The sequence below is a fragment of the Sorex araneus genome, chromosome 8, assembly GCF_027595985.1.
Source record: "Sorex araneus isolate mSorAra2 chromosome 8, mSorAra2.pri, whole genome shotgun sequence".
NCBI classification, from domain to species: Eukaryota; Metazoa; Chordata; class Mammalia; order Eulipotyphla; family Soricidae; genus Sorex; species Sorex araneus.
The window spans coordinates 40,519,959-40,536,533 of record NC_073309.1 but is presented as its reverse complement, the minus strand read 5'-3'; the positions used below and the strand labels follow the sequence as shown (position 1 = coordinate 40,536,533).

At 60.3% G+C, this 16,575-nt stretch overlaps 1 protein-coding gene across 5 annotated transcripts; it reads right to left on the bottom strand.

The window, feature by feature from the left end:
- Positions 1-1,194: 1,194 nt before the first annotated feature.
- Positions 1,195-15,032, bottom strand: ARHGAP33 (Rho GTPase activating protein 33). 5 transcript variants are annotated; one of them, XM_055146527.1, is made up of 21 exons: positions 14,876-15,032; positions 12,585-12,682; positions 12,422-12,506; positions 11,982-12,062; positions 11,739-11,876; positions 11,189-11,281; positions 10,386-10,508; positions 10,229-10,306; positions 10,079-10,145; positions 9,940-9,999; positions 9,688-9,840; positions 9,500-9,602; positions 8,318-8,462; positions 8,155-8,237; positions 7,963-8,070; positions 6,554-6,699; positions 5,785-5,938; positions 5,556-5,701; positions 5,404-5,478; positions 2,929-3,603; positions 1,195-2,841 (listed from the first exon to the last, which is right to left on the bottom strand). In XM_055146527.1, exons 1-21 carry the CDS (start codon positions 14,879-14,881, stop codon positions 1,589-1,591), a joined length of 3,870 nt encoding a protein of 1,289 aa, XP_055002502.1. In that variant the 5' UTR covers positions 14,882-15,032; the 3' UTR covers positions 1,195-1,588. The 5 variants fall into 5 exon arrangements, with proteins under 5 accessions (XP_055002502.1, XP_055002505.1, XP_055002504.1 ...); XM_055146530.1 differs by lacking the exon at positions 12,585-12,682 and having other exon boundaries at positions 14,876-15,030; XM_055146529.1 differs by lacking the exons at positions 11,189-11,281; positions 11,739-11,876; positions 11,982-12,062; ... (1 more) ...; positions 12,585-12,682; positions 14,876-15,032 and adding an exon at positions 10,885-10,908.
- Positions 15,033-16,575: the final 1,543 nt, after the last annotated feature.

Sequence of the window (16,575 nt, the reverse complement as noted above, 5' to 3'; positions counted from 1 at the left end):
GCCCAGGTGAGGGCAGGCAGCAGAGTGGGTGGCAGCTGGGAGCCTCAGGTAGGACCTGGTCCTCACGCACAGACTGTCCACAGGACTCGGTTTGAGATGAGCTCCTCTGCAGACTGGCCCACACAGCTCTGCACCCCAGGGCCCCCCACCAGGTTGAAGGGCAAGGTGATAGCCAGTGTTTGCACAACTGGACTGTGGCTCTTCTAGTCCCCCAGACCTGTCTCCATTTCTGGGGCCTCTTCTGGTCCCCCAGAGACACTGTGCTGTAGTTCCTAGAGCCAAGACTGTACCCCAGGCCATGCCCCACCCGATTGTGCCTGGGCTCCCCGCATCACAGATCAGAATCAGAGAAATGATGCTTATGGGGGCCAAGGGAGCTTGGGGGTAACTGGGCAGCCCTGTCCTCATTCTCTGCTGTCCCCCGGGTACTGTTGAGTGATGACTCCTGGGTTTAGGTAGCAGCTTAACTGAGCCTGCGTCTGCCAGTATGGCTCCCTGGGCACTTCCATCCCTGATACCCTCTTTTTTTTTTTTTTTGGCTTTTTGGATCATACCCAGCAATGCTCAGGGGTTACTCCTGGCTCTGCACTCAGGAATTACTCCTGGCGGTGCTTGAGGGATCATATGGGATGCCAGGGACTGAACCCAGGTCAGCCACATGCAAGGCAAACGCCCTACCCGCTGTGCTATTGCTCCAGCCCCCTCAGACACCCGCTTAGTTGGCCCCAACCCCTACTTCTCTGCTTCTCCTCTGGCCAGTCTCCCAACGGCCTCCCAACCATCACTGAGTCTGACCCCTGTCTCATCTGGGCCCTTGGACCATGGGAGGAAGTTCTCAGCTGAGGTGCCCTACTGTGTGGGGGCTGTTGTGGCACCCACAGGGAAAGCCGCCAGGGCAAGGGGAGCACTTCTGAGCACTCCCCAGGCCATGGGGGTGGGAGTGGAAGGCAGACTCGGCCTTGTCGGGGGCCGGCACTGAGGGTGCTGGTGTGGGCAGGAGGGGGCATCCATCTCCCCTGGCCCCACTGCTCCCCAGGATGGAGCTGCTGGAGGAGATTCTCAGAGCCTAGAACAGCCCTGCACTGCCCACTCTCCTGAGTTGGCGTCTTGGGACACCCACAGTCCCCTGTATGGCATGGGCCCCTGGCCTCTAGCACCCACTGCACTGCGTGAAGAAATGAGAAGCAGCCCGAGTCTGTCTCTCAGCCTTTATTCACGGAGCCTGGCCTAGCACAATGCTAGCAGCCACCTTGTCACCATTTTTATTAATTTTGTCAGATGGTTAGCGGGGCAGGGGAAGGGAGTGGGGTAAAAACTGTCCCCTGACCCACCCGCGTGCATGTGCCTGGGGCTCCTGGAGGGAGAGGGAGGGCGGGGTGTCATCCAAGCCCTCGGATATGGGCGCAAGCCCCAGGATGAAGAGGGCAGGGAGGGGGGCAGTGTGGAACAGGTTAGGGGCCGTATCAGAAGCAAGTTACAAAGTTAGAAACTGGAATAGGGGTTCGGAGCTCAAGAAAATATGGGCGGCACCAAGGAAGGGGGCGCCGCACCAGAAAAGGGGGGATGGGAGGCTGTGCCCACCTTGGGCTCAGCAGTAGCTTCGGGTCTGGCCCTCGGAGCGAAGAGACCAGTTGGGAGTAGGGTAGGGAGGTGGGGGACCAGCCCCCTCCCTTCCTGGCCCCCCATTTCTGTACAAGGAACCTCGGTGGTGCTCGCCCCCCCTGCCATAGGCTGGGGGGGATGCCCTGTAGAGCAGGAGAGGTTCGGGAGGGCCCCAAGGCCCAGGGACCCTGTGAGGGGTGTGGGGGCCCCAGGGGGCCCGCTGTTTCTGTGGGAGGCGGGGGGCGGGGGGCCCAGGATCTGAACGGCTTCGGGGGTGAGCAGGAGGAGAGGAGGAGGAGCAGGAAGAAGAGGGTGAGGGGCCTCTGGGCCCAAGGGCCAGGTTGACATAGAGGGGCTCGGGCCGGGGGGGTCGCCGCACAGAGTGCTGGGGTGCCGAGTAGACCAAATGGTCATGGGGAAAGCAGGAGGGGGGTGGGGGGTAGTTGAGCAGGAAGTCGGGGGAGCTATGGAGTGGGGGTGACTGGCCAAGCATGCCATAGGAGGCGTTGAGCCGATCGGGGGGCATGGAGCGAAAGGGACTCCAGGATCGGGGGGGACCAGAGTAGGGGGACCCCTCACCTGCCTCAATTTCATAGTACAGGTTCTCTCCCCGGTCAAAAGCTGGAGGGCCCAGGGGGTTCCTCCAGACCGGGGCTGGGGAGCTGGGCTGGAAGGAGGGAGAGCCCAGGGAATATAAGCCTGGCTTGGGCACCCCCAGGAAGGGTGGCAGGCACTCCCGAGGGGCTGAGAAGCTGGGCGTGGGAGCCTGGGAGGGGACAGAACACGAGAATGGGGCTGCCGTCTCTGCGACATCTCTGCCCCCACCTCCCCTAAGCTGGGCACTGACCTGGGCAGCGCCTCTGAGTCCCCTCCTGGAGGTCCCGGGAGGCCTCTGGCTCCTCACCAGGCTCCCATCACTCTGCTGCCTTGGAAGGGAGGGTGGGGGACCTGGAGCCCAGGCGCCGGGGTGGGCTAGGGAGTGGGGGGGCAGCCCATTCCCTGAGGGCCCTGGGGGCTCACTGCCCACCTCCAAGGACAGTGAGCGGCGGAAAGGGGAGCGGGAAGCAGACGGGGTGCTCCTGTGCTCCTGTCGGCTCTGTCTCTGGGCCACCTGCTGAGCCCGCTCAGCCAGGGCCAGGGCCATGAGGCGCGCTGGGTTCTTGGGGGGTGGGGGTGGGGCCCCCCCAGGGCGCAGAAGGGAGAGAGGCGGGGCCAGTCGTGGGGAATCCTGCTCGGGACCTGCAGGGAGAAAAGGGAAGGGAGTCAGCCGGGCCATGGATATTGGCCGGGCCGGGAGGGGCCCTGGGCTGAGTGGGGCTCCCTCACCTGGCTGGCCCTGGGCTCCCCGGGGGCCGGGCAGTGCCAGCTTGCTGCAGATCTCCTGTTGGCAGTTGTCGCTCAGCTGGGCTTCTGCACCACGCAGTAGCAGGGGGATGAGACGGGGACGCAGGCCTGGGCTGGGGCTGAGGGCCGGTGTTGGGGTGACTGAGGAAGGTGCTCCCCCTGCCCCCAACAGCTCCAGGACGGCAGGTGGCACTGAGACAGCCAGAGGCTCCGAGATGTCCAGGGCTGCTGGGGAAGCAGGGCTGGTGGGTCCTCGGGGGGACAGGGCCTTGGGGGTGGCCCTGGGTGGGAAGGCAGAGGCAGAGGCAGGGGGCGCTGGGCTGGCCGGAGGAGCAGGGTCCCCGGGGGTGGGGCTGCTGCAGCGGAAGGTGAGGGGGTCAAAGTCCAGGCCCCGGAGCCCCTCCAGGCAGCGGGGCGGGCTGAAGTCCAGCTCATCACCATCATCCAGCCAGGCGGAGGTGCGGTGTGACGGGGAGCCGGAGAGAGCCCCCAGCCCGGCTGCTGAGGACTCCGAGGAGGATCCGGAGGAGGAAGAGGAGGAATCCGAGGAGGAGGAGGAGGAGGACAGGCTCTCGCAGGAGCCTGCGGGAGCTGGGCCCACCGGGAATGCATCGCTGCTGGAGTGCGGTCGCCGCAGCCTGTGCAGCCTCTGGAGGCCTGGGAGGGCAGATGGGGGTCAGGCAGCCACTCCACACACCCAGGTATCACCGAGCACCTGGCACACATCAGTGTGGGTGGGGGTATCTGTGAACGGGCGTCTCCACTTGGGTGCCCAGGGCTACGGATGCAGGGAGAGGCACTGAGACTCGGAGGATGAAGGCACAAGTGGCAAGGCCAGGAAGGGAGCCTGTCTGGACAAGGCAATGATGCAGACCGGGGCCGAAGAGGCAATCCAGTGGTTAGGGCACTTGCCTCGCATACAGCTGAACCAAATTTGATCCCCCAGTATCCCATATGGTCCCCTGAGCACCGCCAGGAGTAATCTCTGAGCGAAGAGCCAGGAGCAACCTCTAAGCATCACGGGGTGTGCCACTCTGCCCCCCACCCAAATGGGGCGGGAACAATTGTGGCTAACAATTTACCTAGCATGCAGATGACCCCCCCCCACCACCACCACCACATATAGTCCCCTGAGCACCACCAGGAGTGATCCCTGAGCACAGAGTTAAGAGTAAGCCCTGAACACAAAAACTAAGTGTTACCCTAAAACCCCAAAACCAACCAAACAAAAAGTGCAGATGGGGGCTGGAGTGATAGCACAGCGGGTAGAGCGTTTGCCTTGCACGCGGCCGACCCGGGTTCGAATCCCAGCATCCCATATGGTCCCTGAGCACCGCCAGGAGTAATTCCTGAGTGCATGAGCCAGGAATGACCCCTGTGCATTGCCGGGTGTGACTCAAAAAGCAAAAAAAAAAAAGTGCAGATGGGCACGGGAGATGGTACAGCAGGTAGGGCAGCTCTGTTTGCACTGGGCTGACTGGGTCCTATCCTGGCATGTGCAAATGGCCCCCAAGCCCTACCAGGAGCGATCCTGGAGCCTGGAACCAGGAACCTGTAAGTATACCCACTGCAAAGAACTGGGGCCGGTGTATCTGACCCTGAGCTGCCCTCCAAACACACCCCTTCCTGCAAGTGTGGGGCATGAACCAGGAGTATGAGCACCAGCACTGCAGGGATGAAGGGCGGAGCTGTCGGGGGGGGGTTGGAGTAGGGGGGGCTGCAGCTGCTCACATGCACACGTGCTGGGCAAGCCAGGGAGGGAAGGCGTGGAGTGGGTGCTGCTGCCAGCCAGCACCGGGGGAAGATGCACACAGGGCGAGGAAGGCCCACCCACATGCCTTTGTTTATTTTATTTTATTATTTTTGCTTTTTTTTCGTGGGGGGGTCACACCTGGCGATGCACAGAGGTCACTCCTGGCTCTGCACTCAGGAATTACTCCTGGCGGTGCTCAGGGGACCATATGGGATGCTGGGAATCGAACCCGGGTCGGCCGCGTGCAAGGCAAACGCCCTAACCGCTGTGCTATCGCTCCAGCCCCCCACATGCCTTTGGTGAGCTCTCCTGGGAGCTTCACAGCAGTGTGTGGCATGCTGGCTGTGTGCATTCCTGAATATGAGGAAGGCATGACAGCCACGAAATCCAGAGGAGCGTCAGTGGGGTCAGGAAGTGCAGGTGGGAGAGGGGAGGGGCCTGCAGGTTGGGCAGTGGCTCTCTGAGCTCTGGCCAGTGGGTTCCGGGATGTCTGTCATATTGTTTACACTTTCTTTCTAAAGTGAAGAACCACTGGGAAAGGTGGCCCTGTGTCCTGTTGGTCTTGGTGCGGTACCAGCCAGAGATGCTTTATGTCCCTCACTGTGCAGATTAAAGACTTGACAATAGACACACCCAAGCCCCTTGCTCTGCAGCCCACGTGTGGAGGCCGAGGCTTCTCCCTCCACCCCGTTCCCCGTGCTCACCAGCCCCGCTGGCTTGTGATGACAATGACTCCTCACTCTTGGCAGACCGCAGTGTGACTGTGTCGGGGCGGCTACCTGCAAGGAGGAGGAGATAGGGGAGTCGTGGGCACAATCCACTGCTTCTTGGGCCCCTCAACTGCCCAGCCTCTGACCTGAAGGCTGTGCTGGGGTGCGGGTGCCCCCCAGCCAGGGCAGAGGCTTCTTCCGGGGGATGCTGGGGCCCCGGCCCAGGGCAAAGAAGGTCTTCCAGCTGCTGCCCCCGGGTTTCCGCTGCTTCTCTCCTCTCTCCCCCTTCCTCCTGGGTTGAAAGGGGAGATACAAGCAGTATGAGGAACTGGGGGAGCCTTCAGGATCCCTCCCCTCGCTTTGGCATCCCCTCACCTTTCAGCGGGAGAAGCTGGGGCCTTGGGAACGACGGGTTCTGTGGGTGTCCCCAGCCGGCCCTGGGTGCGTGCCTGGGCTTCCTCCAGTGTCAGTAGGCGGGTGGAGGGGCCGCTGCCCGCGAGGGACTTGGGCCTGGGGAGGAGGCAGCGGCCTGGAGAGTTGGGAAAGGAGAAACTCATCAGTCCGGGGGGGCCAGTCAAGGCCACGGGCAAAGCCAAGCTTGACAGCCCAAGCCCCGGCCCGACAGCGTGCCCACCCGGGCTGGCAAGGCAGGGGGCCAAGGTGGATCAGGCGGGAATGGGTGGGCAGCAGGCAGGCGAGGAAGGAGTGAGGCAGAACGAGCTGATGAGGAGGCAGCTCCCGGCAGCCAGCGAGGGCGGCGGCTCTGGCTTCAGTTACCTCGGGCCTGGGGGCCCTCCGACGAGCTGAATCCTGACTGGGCTGGGGTCCGGGGCGGGGTGGGGAGTCTGGGTGGGGCTGGGGGGGGTCAATCTGGGGACCTCCCACCTCCTCCCAGGTGGGACCACGGCCCCAAGAGCCCCCAGAAGCTACAAGGGGTGAAGGAAGAACGATGTCCGGGCCAAGAAGTGGGGATCCTGAGCGTAGGAGCTGAAATGAGAAGTGGGGGGCAGGGAGAGGCCGGGGCGGGGTCCTCAAGGGGCCAGGAGGGGGGTCCAGCTTCAGTGGGGTAAGGGCTGAGAGCCCCCCTGCCCTCCCGAGGCAACAGGGGCTACTAATCAGGCCATCCGGGCTAGGCCGGGTTCACCTGCAGGGTCCAGGCCAGCAGAGGTGAAGGTGTCGCTGAACAGGACATCCACGTGCGTGAGCAGGAATTCCACCACCACCGACTGCACCCGAACCTCCCGGAAAGCAGCCGCCCCGCCCAGCCCCACCGACTCCAGCTCCATAGACCTGGGGGTAGGGGACAGGTTCTGTGAGCCAAACGGATGGGGGGTTCGGCTAGGCAAGGTCAGGGCACAGCGGAAATGACGCCTCATGCAACACCCCTGACTTATCAAATTGATCACAGCTGGAACTGGGAACTGGAACTTTCCCGTCAGCTCTCTCCCCTCATGTGCTTGTTCTTCCTGTGGTTCAGGCCAAACACCCAGGACCGCCCTGGATTCCTCTGACCTGAGTATCACCTAGAGGTGACTCCTACCTCCAATCTATCCCCCAACCCCTAGCCCCTGACCCCAAATCATTCCAAAATTGAAATTTCCCCTATGCTGTCTGCATCCTGGTCTCCCTGCTTGTCCCCTCAACCTGCTCCCCATGCTCAGCCAGGGAAGCCTCTGAGACTGGGAGGGTTCTGCTGGCTGCCCCCTCCATAGTGCTGGTAAAAGTCAGTCTGCCATGGCTGCCCACCCCCTAGCACACCTCAGGGGACCCTGCATGACCTCTCTACCCCATCGCCTTCTCTCCAGGCCTTCTCTCCCTCCCTTCCTCAGATCCCTGAAGCTCCACCACCTCCACCAACTGACCCAGCCCCTGGCCCTTTGCCTTTGCTGTTTCCTACACTGACTAGCTCCTCCCCAGAGAGCCACATGCCTCTCCTGCCACCTGCAACAATTTATACAAATGCTACCCCCCAAATAGAATTTTTCTTAGCTAACTGTTTAGTTATGTGTATACTTAATTTTTGGGGTGCTGGGGCAAACCCAGGGCTTCACACGAGTAGCAGGTGCTTTCCCACTGAGCCACATCCCCGGCCCCCATCCACGGGGTGAAGAGATAATACAGTGAGTAGGCCACTTGCCTTGCATGTGTCTGACCTGGGTTCGGTCCCCAGCACCTCATATGGTCCCCTGAACCTGCCAGGAGTAATTCCTGAGCACAGAGCCAGGAGTAAGCTCTGAGCGATGCCAAGTGTGGCCCAAAATGAAAAATAATAATTTCTTTAAAATGCCACAGCACTGCGCACCTCCTTTTCCTGCTTCATGTCTTTCTCTTGCACCCCTCTCCCTCTGACGGCACCCTGAGTATCCCAGTGAGGGCCACTGTCCGATTCCCCCACAGAAACGTGAACCCCAGATCTTGCTCAAGTGGCCCCGGGGCTGAGAAGAGGGCCTGCCCGTGGGGAGTATGAACAAGGGTGTCCAAGCTGGGAGGGGAGATGGCAGGGTGGCTAGCCTGCGGGAGCGGAAGGGGCAGGCTGGTGAGCTGCCAAGTTACCGTAGCAGGTTGGGTGCCCAGACAATGGCCAGGTTGCGGGCATGCATGCTGGTGTTGGCGCTGTGTTTTGCCATACGTGCCAGGTGTCTCAGCAGGTATTCCAGGGTCCTGGAGGGGTGGGGATACAGAGGGACACTGAGCCCCAGCCCACCTCGGGCCCCACCGCAGCCCTCCTGTCCTCTCCTGACTCACCGGTAATGTGGCGGGGGCAGCTGCTGGATGACGTCATGGACCCGCACGAGGCGTTCCTCCTCCCCAGGCACGGACATGGCTTCCTGAGATTGAGGACGGGCATGCTGGGCACTGGGCCAGGGGCAGCCCAGCACCCACCAACCATGCCAGCTCCCTCACTCACACTGAACTTCCCATAGAGCTGGTAGGTGAGCAAGGGATTGGGCAGCTCCCGGAAGTAGAGTTTGCAGAGTGAGGACACGCTGTGGATGTCCTGCAGGAAGGCGGGACCCGACAGCTCGGGGATCCTCTCGCTGTCAAACTCATGTCTATGGCCACCAGGCCCAAGAGGAGGGAGAGTCAGGTCAGAACTGGCCCACTGGGCCATGGCCTTCGCCTACCCCCCAGGTGCCCACAAAGGGATGTTGCCCTTTTCCTCTGCGGGGCTCTTCAGTGGCAGAACCTAAGCAAACCCTGCAGCAACCCCAAAGCCAAATGAAGACGCCGCGTTTACAGAGATCACCCGATTTATAGAGGTTACGGGGCCAGTGGGACTTGGCCCTGCTTGTAGCCGCGCAGAGCTGCCTAACTCCGTAGTGTGTCCTGGTCCTTTCCGGGGGCCCAGCTGTCCTGGTTTAGAAAGGCCCAGGTGTGGGCACTCAGGACTCTACCCCCAGCTCTCAGTGGAGGCCACTGTCACAGTGGAAGCTCCTCATAGTGACCTCGGCCTGGTTTCTCACTGTCCCCAGGCTCCGGCTCTCATCTCCTGGCCACCCCCACAACCTGTGCTCTCTCTGCCCACCCTCTTGGTTCTGCCCAGAACCCTCTGGCTGTTCCCCATTGAGTCATGGCCAAAATCCTTGCCCCAGAGACCTCAAAGCTCTGTGTCTCAGGCCTCCTGACGCCATCTAAGGCTCTGCCCTTACGCGCCCCAATGGTTCTCCCTGTCTCCTCCGGAGCAAGTTCCCCTGTGGGGTGCCCCCATCCCCATTGTAACCGCAGCACCCTTCCTGATTATCATGCACAAGAAAATCCTCCTTCATCTCCCCTCCAGCATGTGAGACCCAGTAAGGGGCTTGTCTGCTCATCATCCTCATCACTGTGGTCCCTGCACCAAGTACTTGGCATGTGACAGGTGCTCAATAAAAGCTGACCCCTCCGCTTTGAATATGAATTCTTCTCTCTCCCCTCTCAGGCCTCAGATAGACTGCCACTTCCTCCAGAAAGCCCTCCTGGAAGCCCCTCATGAGCCCAGTTCCACTCTTCAACTTCCTAAATCCCAATAATTCTGTGTCCCCAGACAGGGCCTGGACTAGAGATGCTGCTCGGTGAGTCTGTGGAAGGAAGGGAAGGTGGCAACTCTCACCGTAGTCTCTGGATATTGGACGACACACCGGAGAGTCGGTAGATTCCGTCCACCACCCCGTGGGCCTCAATGAACTCGGAGCAGCAGCGAAGCACCTGGGGCACTGGGAGAGAGCAGCGGGTGTGAGGGCTGAGTGGCACAGACTGGGTGGGAGGGCTGGGCTGGGTGGGCAGGTGGGTCGGGCGCACCGTCCTGGCCGGAGTTGCTGAGGTGCTCCCCGAGGTCACAGCCGAACACTCGCTGACGCAGAATGCCGCGTTGCCGCAACCGCTGCCTCGAGGGCCGGGAGCGCATGAAGGTGCGAAGCAGGCCAGCCAGTTTCCCGCGCGGCCGGGGCACAGCTGTGGGGCAGAGGCCAGTCACAGGCTCAGTGCAGTGGCCAGCGGGTGGGGCAGGAGTGGGGACACACGGGGCAGGGCCTGGCCCCTAGTTCCCATTACCTGAGGTCAGGGAGGACATGCCCTGGGCAGCTGGGACACCACTCAGGGGACTGTCAGCGTCTGTGGGGGTGAACCGTGGGGAAGGGCTCAGCAGGCTGCCAAAAGGGCAGGAGGGCCCCTCCCTGCCTGTGACACTTACCCCCTTTGAGGCCCGGACCTGGCCGTTCAGTGAAGAGCTCCACACACTCGCTGGGGAAGAAACCAACCTGTGGGGGGGCAGATCAGTGACGAGGCCACCCCAGCTGGCCTGGGGCCCCCGCCCCACCTGCCCATCCCCAGCCAGGGTCACCTGGAAGCCTCGCTTGCCCCGCCACCAACTCCGATCTTCCGTGGGCGGCATGTCAATCACTGAGACAATGTCCCCCACCTGGCCGAAGGCAAGGAAGGAGGGTCAGAAGAAGCCGGGGCAAGGCAGCCCAGTCAGGTCTGCTCCCCGCCAGCCTTACCTCGAAGGACAGCTCGTCAGGGGCCTGCGCTGTGTAGCGCTTGACCACGTGGGCCGCGGCCACCGCTGGGACATTGAGGGAGGCCTCCTCGCTGAGGAGCAGGCGCCGGCCATGGTTGTCCAGCTGGGATGGACGGCGAGCAGCGTGCAGGGAGAGGCCAGAAGAAGGCAACAATAAATACCTTGGAGAAGGTTCCTCCGTGCCCATGGGGGTGACTGCCTGACGCCCCTCTGAGTGACACCCAGAGTGGCTGGTCACACACCTCAATTCCTGCCCCTTCACCCCCCTGCGTGTCCTGCAGCCCCGTACCCTCATCCTCTACCATGGTCTCGGCGCATTCTCTTTCTAAACCTGCTCCGAGCCACTCTAGCCAGGCATTCAGAGTTCAGCCAAATCCAACTATCTTAAACTAATATACCTTGAAATCTTTACAGACCCACAGCCTGATGCCTGCTCACACATATGCACACAACGCTTGCACAGATGCATATATACTCACACACATAACACGAGTGCACACATGCTCTTCTCTCTCTCTCTCTCTCTCTCTCTCTCTCTCTCTCTCTCTCTCTCTCTCACACACACACACACACACACACACACACACACAGAGACGGTTCCCTCCAGTCCTGCAGCCCAATGCCTGCTCACACACGTGCACGCACACGGTTCCCTCCCTGGCAGGCACCCACACAGACACTGAAATGCCAGCGCCGCCTCCGTTCCTGCTCGTTTCTTTCCTGTGCCCACACACTCCCAGCCTGCTCTGGCTCCCTCCCTGCCCCTCCCACACTCCCACACACCTCCATCCAGGTGAGCACAGGCCCACAGTTGAGGTTACTGTCCACCAGTCCCGACAGTGTCTCCAGGTACTGCAGCAGCAGCGGCACCAGCATCTGGGGGCAGGTTGGGAGGGAGGGCTCTTGAGGGGGGCGGCCCATGGAGAGCACACTGCCCTCCTCTAGTGCCTTAACTCACCTCTGGGTGCTGCAATTCAACCCTGAGTGCCGAGGTGGCGGGGGGGGGGGGGGAATCTGGTGTTCAGTAATGATGTACTGTCCTATCACTCGGGAAAGAGGTGGCATCTAGCTCTTCTGTGTCCCCCCTGGTCTGGTCTGGTGATGCTGACCCCCTCAAAAAGGATGCCCTGGAGTTTCCCCATGGTCCTTAAACTAAAGGCAGCTTCCAGAACTCTGCTGCTGTTCTTGGCCTCTCCACACAAGTTTCTGTAGAGCTGGTAGGAGTCCAGGCACCCCTGTGTTGGAATGTTTACCTATCCCTGACTTGGTGACTTCACACACGGCTGGTGCTGGGGTCAGGGGGAAGGCAAGGACGGGGGAACAAATGGATTACCTGGGCAGCCCTGGAACCTTCTGGGGGAGGGGGCAGCTCTGGAAGGCAGGAAAACCTCCTGTCAAATATGCATCGGTGGAGGTGGGCATCCAGGGAACGGAAGTCATCATAACTGCGGAGAACTGGCCAGGAGCGACCCTGTGTGATTGAGGGATAGAAGGGAGCCGTGTGCTTCTTAAAGTGAGTGGGGGGGACCATGGGTTCCAGTCCACGGGGTGACACAAGAAGCAAAGGTGCTCTCACCTGACAGGTCACCTGTACCCCAAACACCAGCTCATTCTCTCCAGAGAAGCTGGGGCCTTCACGCTCTGGAGACAGCAGGAGCTGCAGAGGGAAGCAAGGGCCCGGGTGAGGGCCTCCGGTGAGGGCCTCCTCCTGTTTCAGCCCTGAAACTCCGGTTCCAAATTAGCCCTGCCTAGGAATGATCTGTGTCCCCCTCTGGCACCTCCCCCAGGGCAGGCCCTGTTAAGATACAGGGTTCTGGCACAGAGCATACAACTAAGGAGAGGGAAAAAAAAAAAGTTGCTGAATGAATAAAGGAACGAATGAATTGCACTCGGATTTCTCCAACGGTCTATGCATACCACTGGAGCGTCTAGTCCCCAGGATAGGTTTCAGGGGGGCAGGGGCTGACACGGTTGCATGGGATCTCACCAGCCCATTAGCATGCTAAGCCCCCATACCTGAATGTGGCCGAAGTCTACGTTCTCGTAGTGGAAATGGGCACAGTCGGCCAGCCGGGGGAAGGGGCCTCGAGGAGCCGAGAGCCTGCAGGACAAGTGACACGTCACGAGCGCTCCTGCGCGTGGCCCCCCACCTAATCTGAGCCTCGCCCTCACCTCTCACCTCTTCCCAGGCTTCCCCTTCACACTGGGCCCCCCAGTGGGGGGCAGGGGCTGTACTGAGCCCTCCCCTGGGCCATCCAGGCTGTCAGTGCTGCGAGCCTTTGGAGCAGAAAGAAGAATCAGAGGCCCCCAGAGATGGGAGCAGAGATACAACGGGGGCATTGTTATCTGCCAGGCTGGGCAGAGGCCCGGATCGCGCCACACACTGCCCTCAGCGTGAAGGGTAGGTGGTGTGTGTGTGTGAGAGAGAGAGAGTGGGGGTCTGCCTCTTCATGTGTGGTCTATAGGCGGGGGGTTGGGAGCTTAAGAGCTAGGGCTGAAGGAGAGAGCACGATGGTGTCACAGTGCCCAGTTTAAAATCCTTAGGGTAGGGGGTGGGGGGTAGCTTAGTGGATCGTGAGCCACAATCAACTCACCCAGCCCCATCTGGAACACCTCCTCCATAGGAGGTCCTGTCAATCCCTTGTGTCCCTGTCTGGACATTCACAGCTTCCCTCTTATCAGTTTGTTCTGGGGCCACACCCAATAATGCTCTGGATTTGCACCTGGCTCTGCATTCAAGGATCACTCCTGGCAGACTCTGGGAACCATATGGGGTGCTGGGGTCAGGAGAGTAAAAGGCAAAAGCCCTCCCCACAGTGTTGTGGCTCTGTCCCTTCCCTCTTATGTTTTACGGTCCTGAGCTCCCCCCTTCTGCCAGGGGATTCAGATTTTCCCAAGTCACGACTCTGCCTCAATTGCCACTGATTTAGGGGCTTCCTAAAGTGTCCAAGGGAAGCTCTTAATTCCCTGGTGTCTGTTTGCCTCTCGGTCAGCCCCTTCTCCCCACTGCCACTCTAAGGTCTCAAAGCTTGAAGATTCCAGAGCTGGAGAGAGTGCACAGAGGGTAAGGTGCTTGCCTTGCACACAGCCAACCCGGGCTGGATCCCTGGATCCCATATGGTCCTCCTAGCACTATTAGTAGTAGTTCCTGAGTGCAGAGCCAGGAGAAACTCCTGAGCATCACCAGGTGTGACTCAAAAACTTAAAGATTCCAACAAAAGCACCATCTCTCATTTTTGTCTTTTTACAAAGGTGGTTCCCTCTGTTGGCACACGCTTCCCTATCCTTCCGACAGGCTCACTTTCCTGTGAGCTGTGGCAGGCCCCTTTTCAGGAATCCTGTAGGATCCTTGACCCCTGGGCTCTGTGAGGCTGAATGAGATGTCACTCTGATAAGACCCTTCCCCCCACACTGGAGCAGAACCTCCCCTGGAGCAGGCTCTGGGGCCAAGACCCCCGTTTCCCAGCACAAAGCTGAGCACAGAAGTGGTCTTCTCCTCGCATCAATCTTGACCCATCGTCTTGGGCTTAGTTTATCTTTCCTGAGCTCAGTGGGATAAAATCTGATGCATGAGCTGCTGGCTAGGGGGATTCCCCTGCCTGGACTTTTCGCTTCTGTCTCATGTCCCTGCAACCCTGAGCTCATCCTTGGGTCTCACGCCTCCTTCTGTCTGTCCCCTCCTGCCCTGGCGAGTCGTGCTCCGGTGCCGTCTGCAGGGGTCTGCACAGAGGTCTCAGTGAATGTCTGTGAAGCCAGCCAGGGAGGGAGGGAATGAATGGATGAATGAGCAGGAGCCGCTGGGTGGTGGAGGGAGATGGTGGGGGAGGGAGGAGGAGGACAAGAAGATGGAGAGGACCCAGCCTCCAAGTGGAGGCACTGGCGCTGGCCTGGAGTTGGGGTGGAGTGAGGAGAGGGGAGCAGCTGGCCGGCTGGGGGCACGGATTCAGGCTGATGGAGGGGTGGCTGGGATGGGGTGGGAATGACTCAAAGAAGAAAAGAGGCTGATGGAGCCGGTGGGGGTGGGGCTCAAAAAAAACGAGGGGCTGGAGGGGAGGAGGGGGCCAAGCCGGGTGGGCGAAGGCTGGGAGCGGTCGCTGAGGAGGGCTCTGGGATGGGGCTGGCGAAGGACCCACGGAGCTTCAGGGGGCCCCCGCCGCGGTGGGGGGGGCACATGGGGGCTGCGGGTCCTTCCCTGGTCCAGCCCCTCCTCCCCAAGCTCGAAGTCTCGGGCCACTGTCACCTCCCGGGAGTGAAAGGGGATGCGCGCTGAGGGGGCGGGGCCGGGGTGAGGGCAGGGGTCCGAGACCCAGCCGGGGGAGGAAAGGAGGGGGGGTCCGAGCGACCCCGATGCGGGGTGAGGGGCGGCGCAGGCCGCGGGCTCGGGCGGGGCCGGAGGCGGGGCGCGCGGGGCGGGGCGGCGGGCGGACAGACTGACACGCGGACGGACTGACGGCCGCGTGGGCCCCTCACCACCATGGTCGCGTAGCCTCCTCAGGCGCCGGCCGCGCTCGACCCCTCACTCGTCGTCCTCGCCTTCGCCGCCGCCGCCGCCATGGCGACACAAAGGGGAGGGAGCGAGCTGCGCGCGGGCGGCTGCAGGCTCCGCCCCTAACGGCTTCCCGTTGCCCAGGCGCGCGCTTCTTGGGGGCGGAGGCGGTGGGGAAGCGGCGCAGCTTCTCATTGGCTTCATCCTGGGTGTAGGGATAAGCCCCGCCCACCTGCTGGCTTTTCATTGGCTTCAGCTTGCCCAGACTGTGTCTCCCCGGCCCCGCCCCCGAAGTTTGACAGCGCCACGCCCATGGCCAGAGCCCATTGGCTGTCATTCACCTCCTCAGGCACACACCCCCCGGTCCTTTATGCTTCGCTTCCCTGGCCTCTAAGGCTAAGCGATCAGACCCTCTTCAGTCCGGCCAGAATGCGGCTCCTCAGTTATTCTTAATTGGATTCTCCCAGGGCCTCAGGACTTCTCGCCGCCCCCCAAGCAGCTTTTCAAAATCTTAATCCTTTATCTCCACTGTGTCAAACCTAATCCTGACCGCGCCCACAGAACATAGGGCGGTTTGCCTTGACTTGGATGCCCTATGGGACAGAACTCCGGAACTCCCCGCACTCCGGACTTGACCTCGCCCTAGCCCAGCTGGGCAGTTTCCTGGCCTCTTTCGCTACTTCTTGTTACAGGCCGACCTCCAGCCTTGACTCCCATTTTCTAGAAATGTGGTGGCTCCTCGGGCAAAGCCAATTTCAGTTTTCTGACTGCTGCCGACAGAGCCAGGCCCAGAAGACACTCTGTAACGATGTCTTTCCTAAGTGACTCTTTCCTTTCATTTCATTTCCGCAGTCATTTCAGCAGTCGAGTCTCGCCTCAGAAGGTACATCCTTAATCCAGTCATTCACTGGGGCAACAATTTGTTGACATGTCAGTAACTGAAAAAAGGCGAAACATTCTCTTTCTACATGGAGTTCAAAAGCTAGTGGGAGAGGACCATTTTCATATTTATTTTATTTTTTTTAATTTAATTTTTTTTTTTTTTTTTTGCTTTTTGGGTCACACCCAGCGATGCTCAGGGGTTACTCCTGGCTTTGCACTCAGGAATTACTCCTGGCGGTTCTTGGGGGACCATATGGGATGCCGGGGATCGAACCCGGGTCAGCCGAGTGCAAGGCAAACGCCTTACCCGCTGTGCTATCGCTCCGGCCCCCCATTTTCATATTTAAAAGAAACAAATGCCAAATATTAGGTGGGAAATTGTACGAAAGAAAGAAAAGAGGGCTTGAAGAAAGAAAACGCTGATGGGGAGGCATTTTTTTTTTGTTTGCTTTTTGGGTCACACCTGGCGATGCACAGGGGTTACTCCTGGCTCTGCACTCAGGAACCACCACTGGTGATGCTCAGGGGACCATATGGGATGCTGGGAATCGAACCCGGGTCGGCCGTGTCCAAGGCAAACGCCCTACCCGCTGTGCTATTGCTCCAGCCCTAGGGAGGCAATTTTTTTGAGGGGGAGTGCACACCCAGTGGTGCTCAGGGAGTAGTAATGGTGCTTTGGGGACTATGGTGTGCCAGAGATGAAACCTCAGCTTTCTATGGTAGTGTCTTTAATTCTGATACTTTGGGTGTTGGGTTTAACCTTTTTTTTTTCATAATATGCCAGAAAAATCTATACTAACTC

What these genes read in the sequence shown, in the direction of transcription:
- ARHGAP33 (XM_055146527.1), bottom strand. An exon ending in GGGGCAAGCGAGGCTTCCAG is followed by an intron (nt 10,146 to 10,228) that starts GTGACCCTGGCT and finishes GCCCCCCCACAG; the next exon opens with GTTGGTTTCTTCCCCAGCGA. An exon ending in CACCCCAGCACAGCCTTCAG is followed by an intron (nt 5,479 to 5,555) that starts GTCAGAGGCTGG and finishes TCCTCCTTGCAG; the next exon opens with GTAGCCGCCCCGACACAGTC.